Raw genomic sequence first — 25,250 nt, forward strand, 5'->3', positions numbered from 1 at the left:
CAGGAAAGTGTGGTTAAACTTACATGTCACATATAGCAGATTATGTGTCTTTTTCTTTTTAATATTTATGTATGGTGGAATGAAAATAGTGTTCTTCACTAGGGTTGAACACGTGCATCCCAATCACAACTCGATATATCTAACATATGTTCTTTCCGACTTCCAATAGAAATTAGTAAATATTTTACACACAACAGAGTATTCTTACCCTCGGGCAAGATATACCATTTATTCATACCTCTATTATGACCTACATCTCGCATTTCACCTACACAGGTGAATGGAGATGACGACGGGATGCCGTGGGAACGTCACTGAATGACGTCAGATGTTTTCATCTGACGTCATCACGTTGACGTCCACCGGCGTCCCGCGATGTACAAACTAACGGGCCGCCCGCGGCTGTGCACACCTCGCGGTTTGCCTCCCAGGAGACCTGTCTAAAGCAAGAAAGGTAAGAATCCATCTTGGACATCCTCCAGACCTTCTCCATTCTTTTACCATTTTATTTTCATTTATTTTTTACCATTTCCTTGCAAACGGAGAGACCAGGAGGGTTCATGTAATCCTCTTTTCTTTACCTATAGATACCTGCTGAAGTCTTTTTGACTTTTAACTACAAGCTCCTCATAGATCCTGAATCGTGGTCATCCACCGTTAATGAATGTGCACACCTCTCCTTCCCGCAGGGGTGAGTTCACACTATTATGTGCATATTAATCTTTACGCTCATTTCTAGAAGATGTTAAAATGAGAATTTTTTTCTAAGATTAAGTTGACCGCCAATTAAAGCCACATCATGAATAGGAAGCATGACATATGTTGGTTGTAGATCTTTAGCAGAATCTGAATTTTTCTCTAGAGATTCTTTTTGAATCCATAATTTGCACTCCAATGACAGCCTTTTTGTACATATACACCATTATATGTATTACCCAGAGATTCTCACCAGATTCCAATTCCTCTCTGTAGGAACCCGAATTCCAGCGACCCCAGGCATTTCCCTGGAGCAGTTAACTACACTTTTCAGTGACATCATCACTAAAAACTGAATTCTGTCATAAATCCGATGGGGCACTAATGAGAGGTAGGGAGATCTCTATTTAAAATGTAAAACTAAAACCACAGATTTCCATTTTGTTTCATGTACTAAAACTATCCCTATTCTCTGTAATTTTCTTTCTAGTCGGAAACAGACAGTCCACAACAACCTTTTGGATGTGGAACTTGTACCATTGTTAAAACTGTTAGTAATTGAGAATTTTGCTCCTGAAGAAGGGAATTTACTTCCCGAAACGCGTTGAGCCACTTGAACAGTAGTCAGGCTTCTACTGTACCTAAGATGTATGTTTTATTTGTTGTGAGAAATGTCACTATATGAAGAACAACATTGCATAATATTGTTGAATATAGAATGGCATGTAGTAATAAAATTGACTCTGTCTGTTGAAACTGATAATCAATCGAGAATTATTATTGTTATTTGCCTAGACTAAGAAAGGATCCAAGGAAATATTTTCTAAGCATAGACTATTACAAAAAACTTTTATAGTGTTTCTCTGGGGGGACAGCGCTATGCTCCAACCTAGATACTTCGCTTTACCTTACTAACAGAAATTACTACAGTATACACATAGAACACTGAAGCACATTACCACGAGTTGGACATAACTATAAGTCATAACCTACTGATTGACTTTGGCATTGACCCGAGTGTGCAGGCGACGCAAGTGTGGACTCTTTTTTCCTGTTCTTAGTACCACTACCTAGTGTCAAGGTAGTGTTTTTCTCCTCTGCACCCCACTAAATATCTATGTATCACACAGAACTTCCTTGATACCACCAGGTGTGCAGACTGTGCTTATCCTTTCTTTTGCATGGCACACCATTACTCATGGCACTCCACAGACTTACCTGTGAGTTGGAATTCAAATTCCTCTTGACATTACATCTGAGCCACTCTCTGTTTTCATGTGTTTAGTGTGCTTGAGCATAAAATCGAATTCAGGTGTTTTTTCAACTAAGCCACTATCTGTTTACATGTGTTTAGTGTGATGAGCATAGCATAACATCGAATTTAGGTGCTTTTTCAACAGAGCCACTCTCTGTTTACATGTGTTTAGTGCACTGAGCATAAAATCGAATTCAGGTGTTTTTTCAACTAAGCCACTATCTGTTTACATGTGTTTAGTGTGATGAGCATAAAATCGAATTTTGGTGCTTTTTCAACTGAGCCACTCTCTGTTTACATGTGTTTAGTGTGCTGAGCATAAAATCGAATACAGTGGCTTTTTCTCAATTGAGCCACCCTCTGTTTTCATGTGTTTAGTGTGCTAAGCATAAAATCGATTTTAGGTGCTTTTGTTCATCTGAGCCACCTGTCGTTTGGATGTGCCTAGTGTGCCTCCCTCTTCAACCCCTCTCACCCTCCTCCTAACCTGCTATGTGTCTCTTGTCGGCATTCGGCATTCGCTCTGTTCGTCTTACCCTACTCCCCCCTCCTCCCCTCTCTCCTTCATGTTTAACTCTTGCATTATTGTAACGAGTGTCAGGCACGTGCATTCATTTTTGTTAGATGTTGTTTCAGTTTGTATTCCTCCTGTCCGATGTTGTACCACTATAACACAATACACTTGCCCATTCTGAATCTACCAATGTCTATTAAGAATGTGAATCTTGGTTTTACTTCTCTCCCTCCCTGCGTTGGAGCGCTTTGAAACTCTTAAGTGTGTAGGCGTTATATATATGACCATAAATAAAATAAATAAAGGAGGGGGAAACTTAGGGAGAAAATGGGAGACAGATGGAATTTGACTAGCAGGGATTCGCAGTCATCACTGCAGGGTTGTTTCTCGATGTGTAAGGGTTTGACGTGATGTTTGTGGAGGATGGCTATTCTACCTGCTTGGCTGTTTCTGTTGTGGGTGATCAGGGAGAAGCCTGGGGGGGAAGGACTCGTGTGCAGAGGGGAGGAAGTCTTAAGAGAACCAGGTTGGATTCATGAAAAGGATGTCTGGGATTTCGTCAGAAATCAGGTAAAAAATCATGTGTTTGTTTCTCCCAACTGATCTGGCGTTGATGAGGATGCAAGAGAGGTGGTTTGGAGGGGTGTGGTGGGATAATGGAGTGAGATACTACAGGTAGGGATGGGGGGACATGGATGGGGTAAGAAGAGGGAGAGAGTGAAATGGGGAGGATGGAGAGGAGCAGGAGGGAAGAGTGTAGGTGATTGACGCTTGATGGGAGTGTGGGGTCAGGGGTTGGAGTTACCAGGGGAGAGGAAGAGAAGATGGACGGGGTTGGCCAGAGGAAGGGAGAGGGTAGGGGTGTCGCAGGGTGGCGAAAAATGAGGTCGTGGGGGAGGAGTGTGAAAGGTGGAGTACCGGGCAGGAGGGTTTGGGCAGGGAGATGGTGGAGGGGTAGGTGAGGAGGAAGAAGGGAGCAGAGGGGGGAAGTGGGGTTAGTGAAGAGGGAAAAAATGGGGTTGTGGGGGAGAGTGGGGAGAAGTGCAGCGGGGGGCTTTGAATGGATGGTCTTCTCTTCCTTGGCTGACGAGAGGGTGCCAGTGGTGTGTGGGTGAGGGTATGCTGAGTGGGGAGTTTTGGCCAAATCTGTGTGGGCTGCGCATAGGGAAGTGAAAGTTGAGTGTCGGAAAGAAGGGGTTTTTGGACAGGGAGAAAGGGGAGGGAGGGAGGAGGGAGCGAATGAGGGGCAGGGGTGGGCAAGTGAAGTTATCAGGGGAGCTGAAGAGGGGTTGGACAGGGTTGGGATAGTGCCGAAGGATGGAGGTGTGGGAAGGGGGATCAGAGAGGAGGGGGCTGAGCGAAAGGGGTCGGCACTATCTGAGGTGCGCTGGTGGGGGGGAGCAAGATGTGGTGGAGAGGTGGGCTTCTGCTTCCTGATGCTCCAGAGGGCTCCTCGGGCCATGGAATTGTTTGATATGGTGGAGGAGTTGGTTTTCAATTGGAAGGGGATTAGGGAGGGATTAGAGGGAAAGGAGATTGACTATTGCGATCTGTGATTTGGAAGGTGCACAGGGCGAGAAATTTCAAGGGAACAGTATGAGCAGTGCTAGAAAAGGAGCCTAGCACCAAATAGGAAAAAGGTATGCAGGGCCGAATAAGCAGAAAACAATCCTAGATGAGCAATGCTTGAGAAAGCATTCAGATTCAAAAGGTGCACAGGGCCTAATATGCAGAGGCAATACAAATATAACTAATGCTGCACAGGGCCAAAAGGGAGAAACAATGGAAAAATGAATATAGATTTGAAGAGCACCCAGATTCAGAGGTGAAGAGTGCCTAATATGCAGGTACAGTTAAAAGTGAACAATGATTGAGGAAAAACCTAGATTTGAGAGGTGAGCAAGGCCTATAGTGTGGAGTCAATCACAATGTGTAACTGCTAGGAGACTAGTCTAGGTTAGTCACAGGGTGAAACTACTAGGAGGCCAGTCTAGATTCAAAGGGTGAAACTGGACCTAAAATGTGGCATATGTCAGAAAGTGAGCCATTCTTGAAAACACCTAGATTCAGAAGTTGTACAGGACGTAAAATGCAGAGACGATCACAAGCGAACACAGCCTGAAGGAGCACCAAAATTCAGAAGGTTAACAGAGCCTAAAAGTGCAGAAAATGATCCAGATATGAATATCGCCTTAAGGAGCACCCAACTTTGAAAAAGTCAAACAGGGCCTAAAATACAGGGCAATCACAAAGTGGACAATCTTTGGAAAAAGACCTAGGCCCTCATTACGACCCTTGCGGAAATCAACCGACCGGACCGCCATAGCGTAAATAGCGTTTCCGCCATTGCACGATGGAGCAAAGTGCGGCTCATTCCGACCCATCGGGCACGAGCACCACGCCATGGCGGAAGTGCAAAGTCTGCGATGGTGGAAATGACCCCAAAACGGCCCACACCGCCGCCGTACGGCGCCCTAGGTGCAATACCGCCACCCATCTCAGCGGACACCGCAGTGAGCGCCAACCGGAAAGTACGGTGACCGTAAATATACGGAAGCGGAAGTAAAAGCATGGTCCCGGAACGGGAAACATCCCGCCGTACACCTATAAAACCACAAATTCCACACAACCATTAAAAATACTACCCTGAGACACATCCCAACCCGTCATCCACCCTAGTGAAACCAAGAAAAATGGGAAAAGTAGCGAAGAAAGCGTGCGACCGCAAGCGGCAGGTCCACTTCTCCCGTGAGGAACTCACCGTGCTCACGGAGACCCTCCAGGAGAATGCTGCCGCCGTCTTCTCCACGCAAATGACCAAGACGGCACTTGCGAACAAGAAGGGCATATGGGCCCTGGTGGCACAGCGGGTAAGTGCGGTGGGGACCGCACCCCGCAACCCACAGCAATGCAGAAAGCGATGGGACGACCTGCGGATACGCATCCGTAGCATACTTTCTGCCAACCGCAACATTGCCACAGCTACCGGGGGAGGATCGGAATCACCCATCAAGTTGACCCCCTGGGAAGAAATATGTGCCTCCACCATTGGAATGGAGAGCATAGAGGGAGTCGGAGGGATAGAGAAAGGAGTGCAGACATCCGAAGATTCAGGTAGGTGTCCCAAATAAAACAATGCCAAAACCACAACGTCCAATCATGTGAAGTACCACGTGCCCACATAGTGCAACAGGAACACATGTCCAGGAGAACGTCCACATACATAGGCCTGATAGCACACTTTAAAACTCACATCAAATACATAAATAATTAAAAATCCTAAAAACACCCTCTACACGTGCAGCAGGCACACCCTAACTGCAGGCTGCCAAACAACTGCACCCACACTCCACACACAAATGAAACCACCTCCAAGGCCCCGACCCAAATCACCCTCAGGTACCACCCCAATGCATGTGATACATTGCCATTCCAATTCCCACAGACCCATTAATAACGCTCGCCCTCCTTTACTCCACCACAGGGTCCGATCCAAACGACGAGCTCCAGGACACCCCTACCAGCACACCTGCAAAGAGGGCCAAGACCAACGGCCAAAGACCCTCCACCTCAGCTGCACGGATCAAGACACGGCAGCAGCACAAATCAAGTGGCAGCACACAGGAGGGGACTTCAACAGGCACCCCAGCAGCCAGCATGCCCACAACACCACCACCACAGGTCCCCCCAATGGATGCCACAGTAGGCACTGCTTCTGGTGGCAGCAGCACCATAGGTGATACTGCATTAATGGCAGCATGCTCCGACACAGAAAACGGGGATGTCGAAGTTAGATCCATCCATGACCTGTCTCAATCCCCCTGTCTGTTCCATCCCGTACACCATGAGGATACCACGCAGGGGCACCCACAAGACGACGACTGGCCATCCCCCACAAGCCCTGTGGCAAGGCAACATGAGGTGACCAGCCCCTCTGTGACACCACCGCAAATGGCCATGGCCCAGCAGAGGCAACAGTCCCTCGACCAGGTAATCGTGCAACAGCAGCAACTGGCCACGCTCCTCAAGGACCATGCCGATGAATGTGGGGGAACTAAGGCAGACATAGAAACATCAACTGAGACACTTAGGGCAGAAATGGAGAGAAGTACAGAGACACTAAGGGCACAAATGGAGAGTAGCACCGAGAGCCTGAGAGTACAAATGGAGAGAAGCACCGAGAGCCTGAGGGGGGAACTGCATGCGACGTCCAAAGACGTATGTGCCGAACTTGCCGCAGTGCGCCGTGTGCTCACTGAGCTCTCACAAACCCTTAGGGACATGCATGGACGTGAGCAGGCAGAGACATCATCCGTTGCAAGTTCCGTCCAGGGCAGCCCCCAACGTAGATCTGGGAGGAACCTGCGCTCCACAGGCAGGGGTGCCCCTGATACCCGCAGAGGGGGCTTGCAATAGCGACTGCCCACTGACAATGAGCATCTTTGGACACTGGTGTTCGGGGGGGAGGTAGGAGGGTGGAGGGGGTGTGTTGGGCTCACTTGGGTGGCGGGTCGATAGGGTGTTTAACATGATATCACATATGCCATAAACAATGCACGATCATGCAATGAGATGTGTGGACATTGATCTTTGTGTACGAGGCCATTATAGGCGTACAGTCCATATTGTGCATGTTCCAGACACACACAGTGCCACGAGTCCCGTGTCCATGTATCAGCCACCAGGCGTGAGTGCTAGAAGCATGCATCTATGAGATGCTGACGAATGTCACGGCCCTCCTGTGCCTCGCAGACTCCTTGAGGTGCTGCCACATCCCCACCCTCATCATGACCATCATCAGGTGCTTGCAGTTCTGCGTCAGGGGGCATGGGCACATTTCTACGTACGCACATGTTGTGTAGCATGACACATGCCATGACCATCTTTGCAACCTTCACATGGCGGTACAGGAGTGCCCCGCCAGACCTGCTGAGGCAGCGGAAACGAGTCTTCAGTAGGCCGAATGCCTGTTCTATGACTACACGGGTACGTGAGTGGGCATGGTTGTAGTCCTCCTCATGCTGGTCCCGTGGGTTCCGGACTGGTGTGAGGAGCCATCTCTTCAGTGGATATCCGGCATCACCTGTATGTGGACAAGAAAGGAATTTTTAGGAATGCCATTGCTACGTACGAACCCCACCGCCCCTTCCTGCCAGGTCATTGCCGCATCACATACCCCACATCATCATGCATGAAATGAGACTCACCGAGTAGCCAGGATCTGTTCCCTGCGTGTCGCTCCATGTAGCGTGGTATAGTAGAGTTCCTCAAGACCATAGAATCATGGGTTGATCCAGGAAATCGGGCACAACAATGTGTAATGATCCTGTTGGAGTCACACACCATTTGTACATTCAGAGAATGAAATTGTTTTCGGTTGCGGTACTGGGCCTCCATGGCATGTGGGACGACCAATTCCACATGGGTGCAGTCGATGGCACCAATGCAACCCGGTATGCCGGCAAGTGCATGGAATCCCACTTTTGTGTTGGTAATTTCCTGCTCCGAGCGTGGTAGAGAGATGTAGTCGTCTGCGTGCTTCAGGAGGGCATCGAGCACTTGCAATAGTGTCCGTGAGAACAGTGGCTGTGATATGCCATGCAACTGTCCGACTGTGTGCTGGTAGGTGCCTGTGGCCAGGAAGTGGAGTACAGACACCACCTTCAGTAGGGGTGGGATGGCGGTTGGGCTATCTATCATGCTGACAAGGTCAGCCTGTGTCATGTCCACAATGGCGGTTATGGTGTCCCGGTCCAAACGGTAGAGGGTGTGGATCTGCTCATCAGTGAGGTTGAACGGATGTGCTCGGAGGCGTGGGATTGCGGGCTGCCTGCGTGGTGGTAGTGGCTGTGCTGGCGGCCCTTGCTGGCCCTGCCTTGCCCTCCTCCTCCTCCTGCGTCTCCGCCGTGCGGCCGGTTGTAGTTGGTGTTCGTCTTCTTCTTGAAGTTGGAGTACTTGCAGTGCTATCAGGTCCCCCAGGGCCAACATAGCTAGTCCTGCCGGTAGCATTTCGGAGTGGTTGTGGTTGTGGGAGGAGACTGGGAGTGCAATTTATGTGTTTTCAGGCTGTATGGCCTCCACCTGTGGTGATTCATTCCACCTGTGCAAGCTGCACTCCCCTTTGGGCGAGCACGTCCCGCACACAACGCTGCAATTCGACGAATGGCATCTTGCTATTGCAATCATGTATTTGTACCCGATGGCAGTGTAACATTGGTTGATATGTTCATTCGGCTATGGTCCCATTGTTTCACATACTATCTTTGCAGTCGCGAACAGACTTGTGAAGGGTCAGTGGAACGTAGTACTCGAGTAACGGTGGACCCTCATGCAACACTGTACCGAGCTTCACCGACGGACGGGGCGTCCCATTTGTGAGTGAAGGCAGTTGCCATTTTCACACACAGCCGCACTAGATGGATTAATTTGTGATTTCAAGCAGCCACAGATGCCTTTTCGACGTGATGTTGCAAATGAGGAATTCGAAGGGCGGCGCTTTCGGTTTTCAGCTAGCGGCGAGGAGATGCCCACAGGTCTGACTGCAAATATAACGTTCTATTGTTCAATGTCCTTGGGACAGGGGCCATGGCGAGGATGCAATGATTGATATGAATAGTTTGGGAGGCGCAATAGCGACGTGGGCGATGAGGCCGGACGTTCCCAAATACATGTTACTTCACAACACTGGAATTACGGGCTGGGGCACAGTGGATTTTGCAGGCTGCATAACGCACAGACTCAATGGAAATTTCACATGTTATGTGAGTATGGAAACAGGCGTTTTCATTACGGGATGAGGGAATGATGTATGGATGCATGGACAGATGATTTGATACAGAGTTTGCCATGTACAGGGCTTCTTGGAATCTATCCGCCTCCCCTGCGCTATGTGATGCAGGGCTGCCATAGTGGGACCATCGTCTATCTGGCCTTGTTGAGCCCTCCCTGTCTCGACGCGCCTTCAGACACTTGTGTCTATGCACGTTACCAATCCCATCAGATGGATTCTGTTTTAACAGACGCATGCACAGGTACACTCGTTTGTGATAGTGTTTTCACCTCGATATAGATAGTTATGATTCGCAAGTGGTTTTTGGGTGGTGATGATCCTTTGGAGTGGGCTAGCATGCATATGGCTGTGGATTTGGTGTGATCATTGAAGTGAGTAATTCAAATGTAGTTCTGATGGCCATACTATTCTTTTCCATTTCATTTGGTTGACAGGTATCTCCTCCCCTTTTGCCACTGCCATCTGTATGCCACTCCTGCAGATGGATTTTACTCCCGATACCTGCTGCTTCGTGTTAATCAGTGGAGCAGCATTACGATCTTATGGGACGATCGCCAATGGGCCACATGCCCTTACGCAGTACTAGTGGCTAGGAGCAACATTTCGGCCTTTCAGCTGGACTAGTGCCTCCCTATTGGGACGGCCCTGCGGTTCTAGGCGCTTCCATGTTGCCTTTTCGTACGGGAATGTAGCCCCTGTGTACCATGAAGGAACAGGGCGTCACACAAGAAGTAGCTGGTCATTTATTGCGGATGCAGCCCACAATAATGAAATATATTTTGGAGTTCATGGCCTAATGGCTGTATGGGCTTGGAGAATTTGTTGTGCATTAAATTTCTATTCTGATATGAACCGTGTAGCGTTCTTCTTTGCAAGTGATGTGGCATATTCCTATTTGGGGAGCGATGTATTGTGAGGAGATCTGCATTGGGTTCCAGCTTCGGGGTATAGTTGCGTGGTACTGTGCTGGGCGCGTTTGCCTACGAAGCCCAGTGAGGTCAGGGATGAGGGCTGCCATTATGACTGTTTTGATGATGTCATGCTCAGGGGCGGGGGATTAGCTTTTGTGTAACAGATGCCGGTCAGCCAGTTGGATAGGTGGAATGATGTGATTATCGGAATATTGCTGGTCACAGGTGCCTGTGTTTGCGTGCGTTTCTTGGTGGGAGACTGAGGTCATGTCCATTTGTATGGCTTCTGTATTCGTGCCATCTGTGCCCTGCAGCTCCCATTGGGCCCTCTTGAGATTCATTTGTTCGTTGGCAGGCATGGATGACTAGTACATTTCACTGGTTGCATTGTGTGACTTCATTGCACCTACGGGGGGTTGTACAATGTGGCCAGGGAGCGGTGTACAAGCACTCAGTAGGGCCGTTTACGGTTGGTTCGCGATGCCGTACTTCTCACCATGGCCGAATGGTACTTTCCGCCGTGCTTGATGGCGTTAGGTGCATGTCCGCTAGGGTCGGAATTCGCGTACCGTTGCGCCATGGTGCTAATTACGGTTTGGCATGGCGCGCGCGCACGTACTTGGTGCAGTTAGCGTTGGCGTTCACTACGGTGTCGCGAATGGCATCGTACTTTGCGGTGACGGGTCATGATCGCACCGAGCGCTATTCGATGGCGGTATTGCATTTCCGCCATCGTTTTTCGATTTCCGCCAGGGTCGTAATGAGGCCCCTAGAATCAAAAGGAGAGCAGGGCCTAAAATGCAGAGACAATCATAATTGAAAAATGTTGAGGGCTCCTAGAATTGGAAGGTGTGCAGAGCCTAGGGTGCAGAGACAGTCATGATGTGAACACTTTTTGAAAGCCACTTAGAGAGCCGGGCCTAAAATACAGAGACAATAACAATGTGAATAATGTTTGAAAGCACCTATCTTCAATACAGGGCAATCACAAAGTGGACAATCTTTGGAAAAAGACCTAGAATCAAAAGGAGAGAAGGGCCTAAAATGCAGACACACTCACAATGTGAGCAATTGTTTGGAAACTACCTAGATTCAAATACGGAGCAGGGCTGGAAATGCCGAGACAGTCACAGTGTGAACAATTTTAGAAAGAACACCTAGATTAAAAATTTGAACAGGCCCTAAAATACGGAGACGATCACAAGCGAGCACTGCCTGAAAGAGCTCCCAAATTCAGAAGATGAAACAGGGCCCAACAATGCGGAGACAATCACAATGTGAGCAATTTTTGAAAACCACATAGATTCAAAAGGAGAGCAGGGCCTAAAATGCAGAGGTAAACGTAGTGTGAAGAGAGCTTGCGAAAGCACCTACGATCAGGGCGTGGGCAGTGGAATTGGCTAGTGACACATTTAGGGCACCACCTGCACTCTTGGGTGGGTGGCAGTTGTATTGTGCAGGTGAAGAAGGTGGGTAGCCAGTGGTGGAAAAAAGTTCACACTGTGGAGAAGGGTGTGAGGAGGGTGGGCAGGAAAGGGCAGAGCGAGGTAGAGGGAGTGGAATCTGGGAGAAATACAGAAAGCAGGGGCGTGATGACGTTGGAGGCAGAAGAGGGAATACCTGGAAGGCTGGCTGCTAAAGGGTGGGAGGAATTACCATGCAGGTTAGGGGTTTACTTTCCAAATAGGCAACATAAGAGATATGGCTGGTTTACACATTTTAGCTCGATACAATTAGGTATATGATATTAAGTAATAAGAGTGGTGAGGGTTTACTGGAGTACAGTACTGGCTGATAAATTCATCTGCAACAAACACGTTCCCCACTGAATGACTAGACTGTATGTGTTAGACCAGGAAATAACAAAAGCAATATGAAATGCTGCAGCATCAACAAGCGAGCCACAACGCTTTGTTAGGGATCCCCTGCTCGATTTCCCATCCCACTTCGAGTCTAGGGGAGGCTCAGCAACAATATTTTTACTCAAGGGTCTCTCTGCAACAGTATCTTTACTCAAGGGGGGGGGCTGGCTCAGCACAAATAAGTTTGAAAACCACTGCCTTACATGATTACAAAGTACTAGCGACTTTGCACTATAAATTTGGAAAACATAGTCCATGAATATTTATTTTATAACCGAAGCCCTAGGTCACTGTTATGTTCTGACTGTACTGTTTGTCCACCTGAATACTACTTGAGCGAACAATGCATTAGTTTCTTTCACATAACAGTGAAAGCCATACCACCCCAACTGAGGCTTTCAGGCTCTTCGGAGATGCCCTACATAAATTAGGCTGTAGGGTGCTGGCAAAGGCGACCAGCAGAGGGGCCTAAAGTCAGTGGTTTGATTCCACGTCTCTATTTTCTTTCGGTTAGATGGTTTCATCTTTTATGCGCTACACTTCTCCTGTTGGTCTTCTTTAGGAGTGTAATGCCGTTGCAATATCTTACAGCACAAATGCTTCTCTCATTCATGCCAGAGAGATGTGGCATATGGTGCCATGCAGTGGCATGTATCACATACTACGTTTGGCTCCTAGGCCTGCTGGCTCAGCCTTACAGGTAGGGAACTGGCATGGGCCTTCAATTTTGTCTTTCTTTTTCTTCTTTGGGCAGCAGCAGGCCGGCGCAGTCCTTCATGGACCACGAACACATCCAGCATTTGCCCTTCTTAGTTTTCCTTCTTTGTCAAAATTATGAAGAGGATCAGAGTCCCATGAGTTTGAGGGAGCGGCAGCAAATCCGAAAGCTTCCCCAATGAAGGGAGCAGAGCTAGTGGGGCTCAAGAGCCCCAAGGCAGGCGCCTCACTCCAGCTTACGGGGAATGTTGTGGACAGCAGTGCTTCCTGGTTAAAAAGCACCCCCAGCTTTGCCCAGATTTTGTCAGGCTTTTCAGTATATCCACAACAAGACAGGTTTCACCATTAGGTGACAGGACAAAGGACCAGTTTACAACCCTCTAGCCTCCAGTTTAATCCTCTCATTGTTATGAGGAGGCAGACCTGTAATGAGAGCACAGAAAAAGGAAGGGCAGGGGGCAGATTGATATAGAAAAGCAAAGAAGTTGATACGCATCTCCTTGGCTCCTAATTCTCATTGTGCAAGAGTTCACAAGTCACAAGCCAGACTTCAACATTCCCGTCAGTAAAATGTGCCCACCTGTTAGGACACAACCAATGTTGGCCACTTGAAGAAGTAGCCATTCGGGTATGTCAGGCATTGATCAGACCTTTACGTTGTTTTTGTTGAACAAGAATGTTGTTGCACTTAGGAAGCTTACTGTCTATTTGTGTTTTATAGATCTCAGGATTGCTTTTGATTCAAGTTACACGACTGGCTTTGTAGATAACAATTAAAATAAATGTAACCAACGCCTGTACTCATGAGGTTGATAAAGACTTTTTATACAGATTAATTGCGTATTAGGGGAAGAGAACACTGTGTCTTTCTCTATTGGAAAGGACCAAGACAGACAGGAGTGTTTTTGGCCCATTTCCCTTTTAATCTTTCCATTAACGGTTTTGCTGTAAAGATTTCAAATTTCTGCAGCTGATGCACCTTCCTTAAATGGGTTTGCAACCAGAACCATCCTATTTGCAGATGACGCGTTTTAGTCTTATTATTTGATGATCTGTGCAAAAATACATGTCTTAATTAATAATTTGAAGACAGAAATTATGGTATTTTGGTTCATTAAAAAAAATGAAAATGGTGAGGTTCAGAGGCAGAGCTTACCTATCAATGGTTTTCCTATTAAAAAAAGCGGCACTTCCCAAGCGCCATGGTATAAGCATCTGGCAAGAAATTGGAACACTGGAATTGTGGGAAAATCTGGATAACGGGAAATCCATTTTTTATTTCTCAAGCAGTGATCATTTTTTTTTGGTAATTTGTCAATTAAATTTCATTTAAATTTGAGTAGTATTTAGAACTTGTGTAAAACACTGATAACAATAATACACTCCCTTTTTCGACTGGGTATATTCCTCAAGAATAAGTGGAATTCAACATGCTCCGATTTATGTCCTGCACGTACTACACATTCTGAAACCAATGTTTTTGTTCCTATGCCCAGTTTTTTTTTATGACAGTCGCAAAAGACACTTAATACCATGAGTGAGGGATAAGGGCATTTGAAATCTGATATCAGCTTTGCACCAGTGTAGATCTTTGACCCTAGATGATATCTTTTTGAATTTTTCGATGCTTATTTCACATGCTTGTTGTAGGAGAGCCGAATGGGTTAAAGTGGATGGTTTAGATTAACTAATATTAATATTTTGATAATAAATATGGATTTTAGTGCTACTGTTTTAACTTCTCTGAATTATATACAAGCTTTCTATTCTTGTAAAATGATTACATTGTATTTGGTATGCCTTTATGACGTTTGTCGAAATAACGTTTGGTGATGATGACTTCTTCATCGACACAAGGGGGATAATAAATGATCTAGAGGAATAAGAATATCTTAAACTGCCACGTCCACCAATGTTTCGCAGAACAGATGTCGACATATTCCCTTATGCATCAAACAAGCCACTAGCATGGAAAAGGATGTTCTAGGCGATTTGTACCTCCAAATCCCACACAGCAAAGATCCATCTCCATCTCATTGAAGCCAATACTCAAAATGAATGCATGTACCCCTTCAAAATAGCTGTTCAAATGGGCCTAGGTGCCATCCTTCCCCAATATGATTGACGTTTACAGGGTCCACAACACATGCCAGCACGAGCCTATTGGACAACAAAAAAGCCTATTCCCAAGTAGAAAAGTACAGCCTGGCAGTGATGTGGCCTTACAAACATTTTCTCTTATTCTTCTATGGCAAGAACGTCTCAATAATCACAGACCACCAAGCCCTTCTTACAATCTACAACAACCTGAATGCATGCATGCCAACCCGCATTGGAAGATGGGGATTGCGTCTACAAGACTGCAAATTCCACATCATTCACAAACCAGCAAAAGATGCCAAGCCAGCAAATTTCTTGTCAAAATATACAAGCCAAACATCTTGTCGCAGACAATCCATAAGTGACCAATACATTAGCTATGCAGTGCATTGCTGTGTATTGCTGGGCAATATTCAAAACCGTTCAGCACTCGACTACACACTAGCAATCATCCGCAAGTGCCTAAATGAGGGAAATTAGAAACATGCCAAACATTTGCATAAGGCAAGAACATGGGGGAGTTACTAGACCTAAAAATAAAATACTGCTAGTAAAAGATGACCTGTCACCATACGTATCTGATATTATTTTTAAAAAAAATGGACATGCCAATCTTCTTAAGACAACACATCCTAGACTTAGCTCATGAAGATCATAGAGGGGTTCCTAGAGTGGTGTTTCCATGGAATAGAATAGGAGGGTTTCCCAGAACGAAAGCAATGGTGGAAGATACCCTTAGGCACTGAAACACCTGTCAAGCAGGCAACACATTCCCGAGCATGACGCCCCTACCTCAAACAATCTGGGAGGAAGTTGCAATTGACTTCTTTGGACCACTCCAGTTGGGCACTTACAGCTTAGTTTCGATGGACGACTATTCCAGGTATCTGGAGATCCAGCTATTTCTCACCACAGCCACTTCCCACCTCATTGCAGCTCTGGACAAAATATCCATAGCCTATGGAGTTCCCAGGGTGGTCAAATCGGACAATGTTCCACCTTTTACAGGGCACGACGTCTGGCACTTTGCAAAATATATGGGGGATTCATCATAGGGGCATCACACCACTATGGCCACAGGCAAATGGCATGCTCGAAGACTTGAGAGGGAATCTCAAGAGCCTTGCAAGTGTCCTATCTCACAAAAACGTTCAGAGGAACACATACTATATCAGTTATCATATGACACTATAGCAACAGCTTCACAGAAGTGTGTCCAGTGGGGGAGGGGCGGTCCTATTTGGAGGACCCATTGGCACCCATCTGCCACAGGCTATGACACTGTCAGACATGAACAAGGTTGATGAGGCATTCATAAATAGGGATAACACGGCCCAAGAGGCGATGAAACAGTATGCTGACATAAGGGAAGGCATGGAGTCCATAAATCAAGATTAGTGACACTGTACTTATCAAACATGCGAGAAAGAAAGCCATAACAGCATTCAGTCTGGATGTCCTCACATAACTGCCGAGGTGAGATAAAGGAAATCATGAGAAAGTAATTCTTTTAGAAGGTACATGAAACTGCAACATCACCAGACAAGGATGTCAGAGATCTGGACTACTCAGGACACAGTGAACCATCAAAGGAACAGTGCAGCCCCGACAAAGACAGTATCGAAGGATACCTTTCCAGAACTATCTCCCTGGAAGGAGAACATTATTAACATGATGGAACAAAGAAATTGGGTAACTGACTTTAAATCTAAGCCCGGGAAGGATGTAGTGTCCAGCGTAAGCCTCTTCTCAACGTTATGAGAGGGTGGGCCTATGGCCTATGGTGGGAGCACATGAAAAGGAAGTGATGAAAAGAGCAAGGGGAGGGGGCAGAATGATCCCAGTGAGAGGGAGAAGCCACAGAGATGCATAGCTGCAAACACTTGTGTATAGGCGCCATACAAATGTCCAATAAAAACAAAATAGCTTGAGTCCATTTCTCGTGAGTGTGTTAAAATGTGGTAAATGTGCCCCCTCCCGTAAATGTGGTCAAATGTGCCCCCTTATTTGGACACAACCAATCATGTCGCCCATTTTGGCAAGGTGACCAATCAGGTAAGGAGAACAATATGTAAACTGTTGGTTTATGTGTGCAATTCTTTTCATACAGGTACTAAAGCTTAACTCATGAAACAGGTAACGTATGTCAGTTAGAATAGTGACGGTACATTTCAACATTTCAAAACACAGACATTTAATTGCCTTTAACATAGAATACACGTTTTACTTGTACATGGTCTCTGTCTATATTCACATAAACACATGAAGTGTTTTGTCTACATTTTATTTACTAGGCCATGTGAATGAATAGTCTAGTGGCCTCGAGTGGCCCCTATATTTTATGTAGGGGTTACAAATAACAGCGGGTGAATGGAAAAAATAAGGTAGGAATGACTTACGGAAGAAATGGATGGAGTGATGCATAAAGGAAGGTGGTGAAATGAATGAAGACAGAAATGACTGATATACCCCACGCATGCCTGGATTACTGAGTGACTGTAGGTGTGATATCTAGATGGAAGGCCCAATGAAGGAATATATAGCTAAAAAGTGTACAATAAACGAATGTGTGAATAATTGCCCGATAAAATCTGAGAATACATGGGTAGATTGAATGGATGAAATCATGCATGAATGAGTGGGTTATTGAATTCAATGAATGATGGATATAACTTCTTTTGCCATTTACCATTCAGTTTACACATGCGCACTGTGCCACAGATAATGACAGACAACGGTAGTCATACTTACACACTGCCAGAATCTGCTGCACCCCTGCTCCCACCACCTTTACATCTTCGTGCACATAGTCCACAGTGTCCGCAATGTGGTCGACCCCACCTGCATTCAAGGAGACAGGGTCAACCCAGTTTTCCAAGAGAGCATCAAAGTAAGAACATAGCGCCAAAGCACAAAAGAGGTGCAGGCAACAACACTCGATACAAAACCCTGTTCCATCCTTTATTGAGGGTAAAGAATCTGCCCACTCGGAACTGCCTTGCTTGGTAGCTCAAAGCCAATGAGCCAATGAAAGGATTGTTCAAGCAATCATTTTTAGGGGCACCGTTTTGTCCCGGGGAAGGGGAAGTAAGTCTAACTCTAGACAGGGCGTCCAACTCCAGGGACTGCTGTCGAGATTGCTGAGAAAGGACAGTGCAACATCCAGAGACGTATTGACGGAACAGGGGCACATGGCAGCATGTGCTTTTGTAGTCGCATTGACTCAACTCCACTTGAAACCATTGATATACCCCCTATACAGATTTTGGGGCTGTGTGTCTCAGAACTTAGAGGCCTAGGTCCCAATAGACAGAGGCCCGAGGGACAGGCTTTGGTGGTTGGGATCTGTGTCCAACCTCAAAAGAGGAGTGAGTCTACAGCCCTTGAGGAAGATCGTTCTTTTTACTGACACAAGCAAGACAGGGGAGGAGCAACAATGGGGAGCCTACCTCACAAGCATGTAACCACTCATTCAACTGGAGGGAGCAAGCTGTGATTGGCAGGGCATTGAGGGTATTCAAGGAGAGGGTGGCGAATCAAGCTGTGATTGTGAGGATGACAACTCAACCGTGTTGAAATACGAACCTGCCTGAGGGGAATCGGCGCTGGATTCTCTGCCCTTGGATAACTGTCTTTGTAATGTAATGTAATTGTTTATTTATACAGCACTTATACACAGATGGAGTGCTTCAAAGCGCTTCAAGGCGGGAAGGGAACAAGGGAATACAGTAATAATTTTTAGGCCTTGAGGTTTCTGAATGATTTAACATAAAAACTAGCACACTAGGCCTGAAGGCATTTCTCCTAGTACAAGTGCATGAAGTGTTACAGTTCTGACCAAGCTCTGGGGGGGGGGGGGCAAAAAGGGGGCAGGGGCGGAACGCCGGAGGTCAGGAAAGATAATTTATTGGTTAACTGGCTCAGCAGGTGGTTCCTCAGCTCCATGAAGGTGGCCTTAAATTCAACATATTCCAGGAAATATGTCTTAATTTTGGCAGCACTATGGTAGACTTATTTGCCTCTCCCATTAAAGGCTCAGGACAAAATGTACTTGTTGAGATTTCAGACTCAAGGAGAATGGGGATTCATTTTTCTGCTCAACTGTTTGAATGCCAGTGTGTAATCGAAAAGGATGGGGCTGCAGGGATTGGGCCTGTCAGACCAATTGGTAAGGGGAGTGATGCAGCAAAGGATATCTTCCACCCTAATATCAAATGATAGGCATTGGGTCAACTTTCTAGCATGGTGTCAGAGTAATGATATTCTGGCTTTAGAATGTGGGGTGCCTAGAGATTTCAGGAAAATGGAAGCTCCTAGTCATCATAGGAAGTCATCTGTTTCAGGAAGTGTTTATGTCCAATGGGACACAAGTGGTTTTTTGAGCTTTAGTAAAATGATCAATTAGAATTTGATAAAATGTAAGGTCCAGATTAGCATAAACATATTGTCCAATCCTGTATTTTCAATAAAAGTGTGTTTGAAATGGGCAGGCTTTGAGTCCTTGCCTAGCTAACTGAACAACAATGGCTTGAGTTAACGGCTTCCAGTCGACTGAGAATAAAACCTTTGTTGTTGGCACAATCCAGTCTTTTGAGAGAACATTTATTGAATTATGACTGCACCAGGGCCTCCCTTATCAATAGCTTGGTATATCTGCAGCTTTTGGGCCCTAATGCTCAAGGTAAAAGTCAGAATTTGGCAGTGGGGTAAAAGTGGTAGTGATTCTGTTAATGCCAAAAAAAGCGGTACCAGAATTACTGCCACTTTTTTACCATTGTTTCAAATGTATATGTTAGAGGTTTGGTTCTTGTCTTTAATCTGTGCAATAAAAGGCATTGTCCAATCCTTCACATTAAAACCCATGAATCCTTATGTCCTGCAGTTGTGACAATTGAGAAAGGTACTGGCAAAGCCAACAGTTTTGGCTCTTGCCATAAACTGTGGGAGTGGCTAATGAGAAATGGGGCGTGAGTGCGCAGAGGAGGGAAACATAGCGAAATCACAGGCCATTTGTCATTTGGTCTGAAAGTTAGTAGCGGTTCAGTGTTACAGGCATGTTACTTTGTTGTGGACAAGAATGGAAAAAGTGTACAATTTATACAGGTAAGAAAACATGATGTGCACCCGTATGAACACACATTGTAAGATATTAAATATGAGACCTAAGGAAGATTGAAAAATACACTTCAATTGGATAAATGCCATTTGGAAGTATGAACTGATGTGTACACAGTGCCATTGCAAGTTTACATAAAATGAGTCCAGTGGTTCTGCAATCTGTAGTATATTTCCATTGCAAACGTTCAACTCATACTGGTATTGTAAGACGCCTAACTTTTTCTTTTTGTTTACATACTTCTCCTTACAGTCATGGATGTATAATGAAAAAAACAAAAGACATAAGACAACGGAAAAAACAATAGGGCTGGATAGACCACTAACACCAACATGGAGCAGCCCAAGAGCTATGTTTACTGAAGTACTGACACCATAAAATGCATTTATTCAGATTTATTTTATTGTTAATAATGAACCCAAGTACTGTGCTGCTTTAGGTAAACTACATGCATCGGGAGGCCTCACAACCATATTGAACTCATCCGTCCTGCTCCTTCGAGAGACATACTTAAGCAATATTTCCAGAGCAGTGGGGCATTACCGGGCCACATAATGCCCTGGGCCAGTTAGTTAATGATAGCGCGGGGCATTACCTGCCCCGGCAATACCCCCCTGCAAGGGTAATATTGCTATTAGTTACCCCAGCACATTGTACCGGGGTAGTAAAAGGGTTTTTTTTTAAGTTGAGAAAAAATGTGTTTGCCGTTTCTCAAATTTAAAAAACTACAAAATAAGATGGCCGCCATTTATCAGGGAGAAGGAAACTATATGTAGTCCCTTCTACCTTTCCATGGAAGCTAGTCACATGTCAGGGATGTGCCGGCAATACTACTGTTCCAGGCGCTCGCGAGGGATAGCAGCGCAAGGTAAGTGGGGGAAAGGTTGGAAGGGGGCTAAATATGTGGAAGAGTGAGGTGGGGTGGGTGGATAGGTGGGTGTGGGTGGGTGGGGATGTGAGGGCAGAGGGGAACTACTAACTGATTATCTAGGGGGGAGATGGCAGCCTACAGCTCTGAGGAGGCTCAGACCAGGGCCTTTATCTCAGTGGAGGCTCATAGCGGGGGCTTTACCAAGTTGTAAAGCCCCTGTTCTGACCCTCCTCATTGGCTACGGTCCGAAACCATGCCCCCTACTGGGTACTAATTATGATTATTAAGAACAGCAGCTGAACTTACATAGCACATTTACCCAGGAAGCTATTTTACCCGATTGACCCACTGTTCTCCAATAGGCCAGCCAAATGCATTAGCTAACTACCAAAGTAAGAGAATTTCCAACAATTTGGCCAGACCAAACTTTCATGAACTTCCTTTGAGGTTTAGGTGGAGAGGAGGATCTCCTGGGAGTTCAGCTTCGCAGGTTAAGTCATGCTGTGTTGGATATTCTAAACAGTCTTGTAGGATAAGACAGAGGCCAGGTTTGCTACTGTAGCAGGGGGAGCAACAGAACATGGTAATATGCTTCCGATGCGGAAGAGGGAGAAGACTGGAATAGGATTTAATTGAGTGAGAGGTAGAAAAGTGGAAAAGGAGTTTTTTTTTGTTTGGCCCATTAGGTGTCACTTGCAAAACCAATCTATTGCATTTCATTACTGATTCAAGTACATATATGGAGGAATGGCATATGATGGGTCCACCGAGGAATAACATTTGAGGAGGGATACACAGTGTATAGCTGTTGTTTGCTTATGAGCCCACCCATTGCCTGCCCATAGCCACGCCAATCCCTATGGCCATTCCCACCTATTTCTGCCTCTCCACGCCCAAACCTCCACTTCAGGGGAACTCTTTGACCTTGCGAGCTCGCTTCAATGAAGGCTTTTGCAGCGTGCTCATGTGCTGACTGACGTAAGGTGCAAGCTGCCTGTTTTATTTTTTGTGTTCGGGTTGGGGAAGAAGGAGGCGTGTTGGGGAGGAAGGAGGCTGGTCTTGTGGAAGCGTGGAGCTGCAGTGTTGGGTTGCTTCATCAGCTCAAGTTAAAGTTTCAGAGATTCTGAGAATGCTTCTGTTTTTTGTTTTAGTTTTTTTCTTTCATGACGAGCATGCTGCCTCAGACGAGGTGGAGTTCTCAATTTATTCCAGTACTGGAATCTTAATGTATTAATGGCACGGGATCCTCGTGTCTTGAAAATAGTTGCAATCCTTTGAAACATTTCTCCTCTGCTGCCATCACGAGCAGCATGTTCCACATAGGCTGACCACATTTTCAAAACCAAAAACCTGATGGAAACTCACTGAACATGTTTTTGTTCAGTCCCCTTTGATTTATAAGCATTCTGAATGATCTTCACTGAAGTCCTTTTGAAAACAAGCATTGGCAAATCCAACAGTTTTGGCTTGTGTACAACTATTAGGCATGTGTCAGGCATTATTGGTCTTGGGAGGATAGCACAGGGGCAACGTGCTCGCCTTGGAAACAAGACGACAAGGAGCAACAGAGGTTTGATAACCGAGTCTGCTCTTAGAAACCTCTAGGTATTATGCGCGCGTTATAAATAACATATATTATATACTATTAGATGCCCAAGTATTTGCACCAGTTTGCACCTGCTGCCATCAATGGGCAGTTAATACTACTACGGCTGTGCCTGGTAAGTGCCTTTGCCATGCCTACACAAAACTGTTGGCAGTGCCAATGCTTGTTTTTACTTACTGGAGTTTATCAGAGGCGGGGCATTATATTAAGTGCCTGTACTTGAGTGTACAATACCCGTAGCCTCTTTGTGTGACTACTAAGGAGGAGAGAATCCGAGTGGCCCCCTTGCGTGCCATACACGCATGTGGCAGTTGTTGTTGGTGGAGGTGCACATGCCAGAGTTGGGTGGAGGCAGGCTATTACGTGAAAAGGGTGCAACTGAGCATGCAGACTAGGACTGGCCTATTGGCCAGTAGGGCAATGCCCGAATTAAATACAAAATGATAGCTAGTGAGGGGCAGTTTTTTTTGTCAAAGTGGACCACTTGTTTGGCCCTTGTGGGCTAGTTTGATAAGTTACCTCACCATGTGGCTAATAGTTTTGACCAGTGTTTCTGAACAAATATTCTTTAAAATACACAATTTACATCACATTTATCAAACACCTCCCCCTTGAGTACTATTCAGTCCGTCACAAAAAGAATGACTAGCCATTCGCAACTGTGGGCCACTTTCTCGTTGGTGGCCGAGACAATGTTATGCCCCAGTCCGACCCTGTGAGCATGCACCACAGAAGCCCACTTGCTGTGCTGAGCTAGGGAGGAGAACGTTTGTGCAGGTTCAGGCATAAAGCGGGCCACCTAATCCTGAGTATGGGATTCTGTTTCGCTCACTAGTTCTGTGATGCAGGAACGCCCAGGCTAATTCTCCAACCTCAGACTCACACAGTGCACACCCTTTGCCCATTTTGCTGATGCCTTACTCTGATTTCAAAAAATCAAAGTCAAATCTGTAACCTAGCTCAGACGACTAATGCACATGCTGCATTAAATTGCGAACAACCTACTGCCCCCTCTTTCAATCCAGGCAGGGTTTCGGGAGGACTATTCATAACAGTGGTTGTTTATTCAGTTTGCTGGGCGCGCCATTACAAATATTTGTAAATCGAGTGACCCAGGTTTATTTTTAGTTAATCATTAAGCCCTATTAAGCCCAGTCATGCTGCAAGGCTTTTTAAAGTCATTTGAAGTGGAGATGAACACAAGTTTCCATTGCAACAAACATCCTTTTTCGGTATCAGTGCAGAAGGGTGCCATGCATGCCAACACGATCTGTTCCACTCGGAAGGCGCTTGCAGTCACAAACAGAGTAAGATCAGTGGAAGCGAAACACTGAGGTTTTAGGTTAAACTAGATATGCTTATTAGGGATCTGCACATAAATGGGGTAACTCTGGAGAAAACAGAAAAATGGGATTATACTTTCCTTGGGGGCCAACAACACAATGCCTCTGGGGTTCCAGTTCGCGGTCTTATCTCTGCTCCTCAACACCTCATTCTCTTCTTCCTCCTCGAAAAGCCCCCACAATCTCAGACCAGAGGTAACCTCTATTGCACCTCCTTTCCTCTTCTCCTCACTCTAGTGTTGCAGAATGATAACGGGCCTGCTTTTCTTCCACCACTCCTCCCCAAGCCTGCTTATTTTCTATAGTGCCTTCTTTGTCCCCACCTTCTTATTTTATTTATTTATTGTTAATTTATAACACGCTCAATACGAGCAAGTGGTTTTTAAGCCAGAATCGGGATTCAAACCTGAGTTGCCACGTTATCTTGCTTCCAAGACAATCGTGTTGCCCCTGAGCTAGCCTTCCTCCTTAGCCTTCAATTAAAAAAACAGGCAGCTTGAAAGACAACCCTATCCCCATCTCCAGAGGTCTGCAATCTGATTCCTGCAAATTTTAACTAAAAGATCATCGAAATCCAACAGCAACTGGATAATAAAGGATGTTCGCTTTCGTACCTCAGCAACAAGGCATCACCCATGCTTCCATCCCTCCGTCACTAACCTCTTTCCACCATTTCTCTGAACACTTCTTGCCACGATTAACTCCTGCCACCCAACAAGGTCTGCAGAAGATCTGTCCTCCTGACTTATACAAATCATACAGAACGGATGCCTACATTTCTATCCTTCCTTAATGGTTGAGTCAACAACTGGAGTGTCCCAACTCTATTGAAGTCTGCATACATCAGATCACTGCTCAAAAAGGCCACAGTTGACCCGAATAACTCCACTTGTCACTGCCCCATCACAAAAAAAAACTTCCATTGGAAGAGTTCTAGAAAACTTAATTTATGGTTAACTGTAGGATTTCATCAAAACAAATAACCTGCTGGATGAAGGTCAGCATGGGTACAGATTTAGCTCTCTGTTCAAGGACACACTTAAGAACAACACAGATGAGAACTCATAGATCACTCATGGTTCTGGCCATGGCAGCTGACAACATCAGCCATGAGAGCCTTCTATAGAGACAGGAAGACATTGGAATTAAATCAACAGCTCTATACTAGATCACCTCCATCTTTACTCTTGCAACCAAAGCGACCATCTTGGCCCCCTACACACCGCAGCCTCACCCACTAACCCGCAGAGTACCTTAGGGATCCACATGGTCACCTCTTCTCCATCTACACGACAGCCCTACTGGATCTAATCAAACACTCTGGTGCAACCTGTTACAACTACGGAGATGACAAACAAATAATCTACAAAAGTAAGAGTACTCCATCATGGAGAGAGCAAACAGACTCAAACTTAACCATAACAAGGCAGTAGTGATGTTCTGCAATCCAGCTCCTTCGAACACTGCCT

General features: G+C 45.9%; 1 protein-coding gene across 3 annotated transcripts in view; it reads right to left on the reverse strand.

Moving 5' to 3' along the window:
• The window catches only part of MLKL (mixed lineage kinase domain like pseudokinase), a 250,379-nt gene that overhangs the window by 95,278 nt on the left and 129,851 nt on the right, over nucleotides 1–25,250 (reverse strand). For all 3 annotated transcript variants that reach the window (XM_069604125.1, XM_069604116.1, XM_069604131.1), the window contains one exon: nucleotides 17,597–17,686. In XM_069604125.1, the coding sequence (XP_069460226.1) occupies nucleotides 17,597–17,686 (90 nt within the window). The remainder of the gene's footprint in view (nucleotides 1–17,596; nucleotides 17,687–25,250) is intronic.

This window comes from Ambystoma mexicanum, chromosome 1p, assembly GCF_040938575.1.
Source record: "Ambystoma mexicanum isolate Mex_15411 chromosome 1p, UKY_AmexF1_1, whole genome shotgun sequence".
Classification (NCBI taxonomy): Eukaryota; Metazoa; Chordata; class Amphibia; order Caudata; family Ambystomatidae; genus Ambystoma; species Ambystoma mexicanum.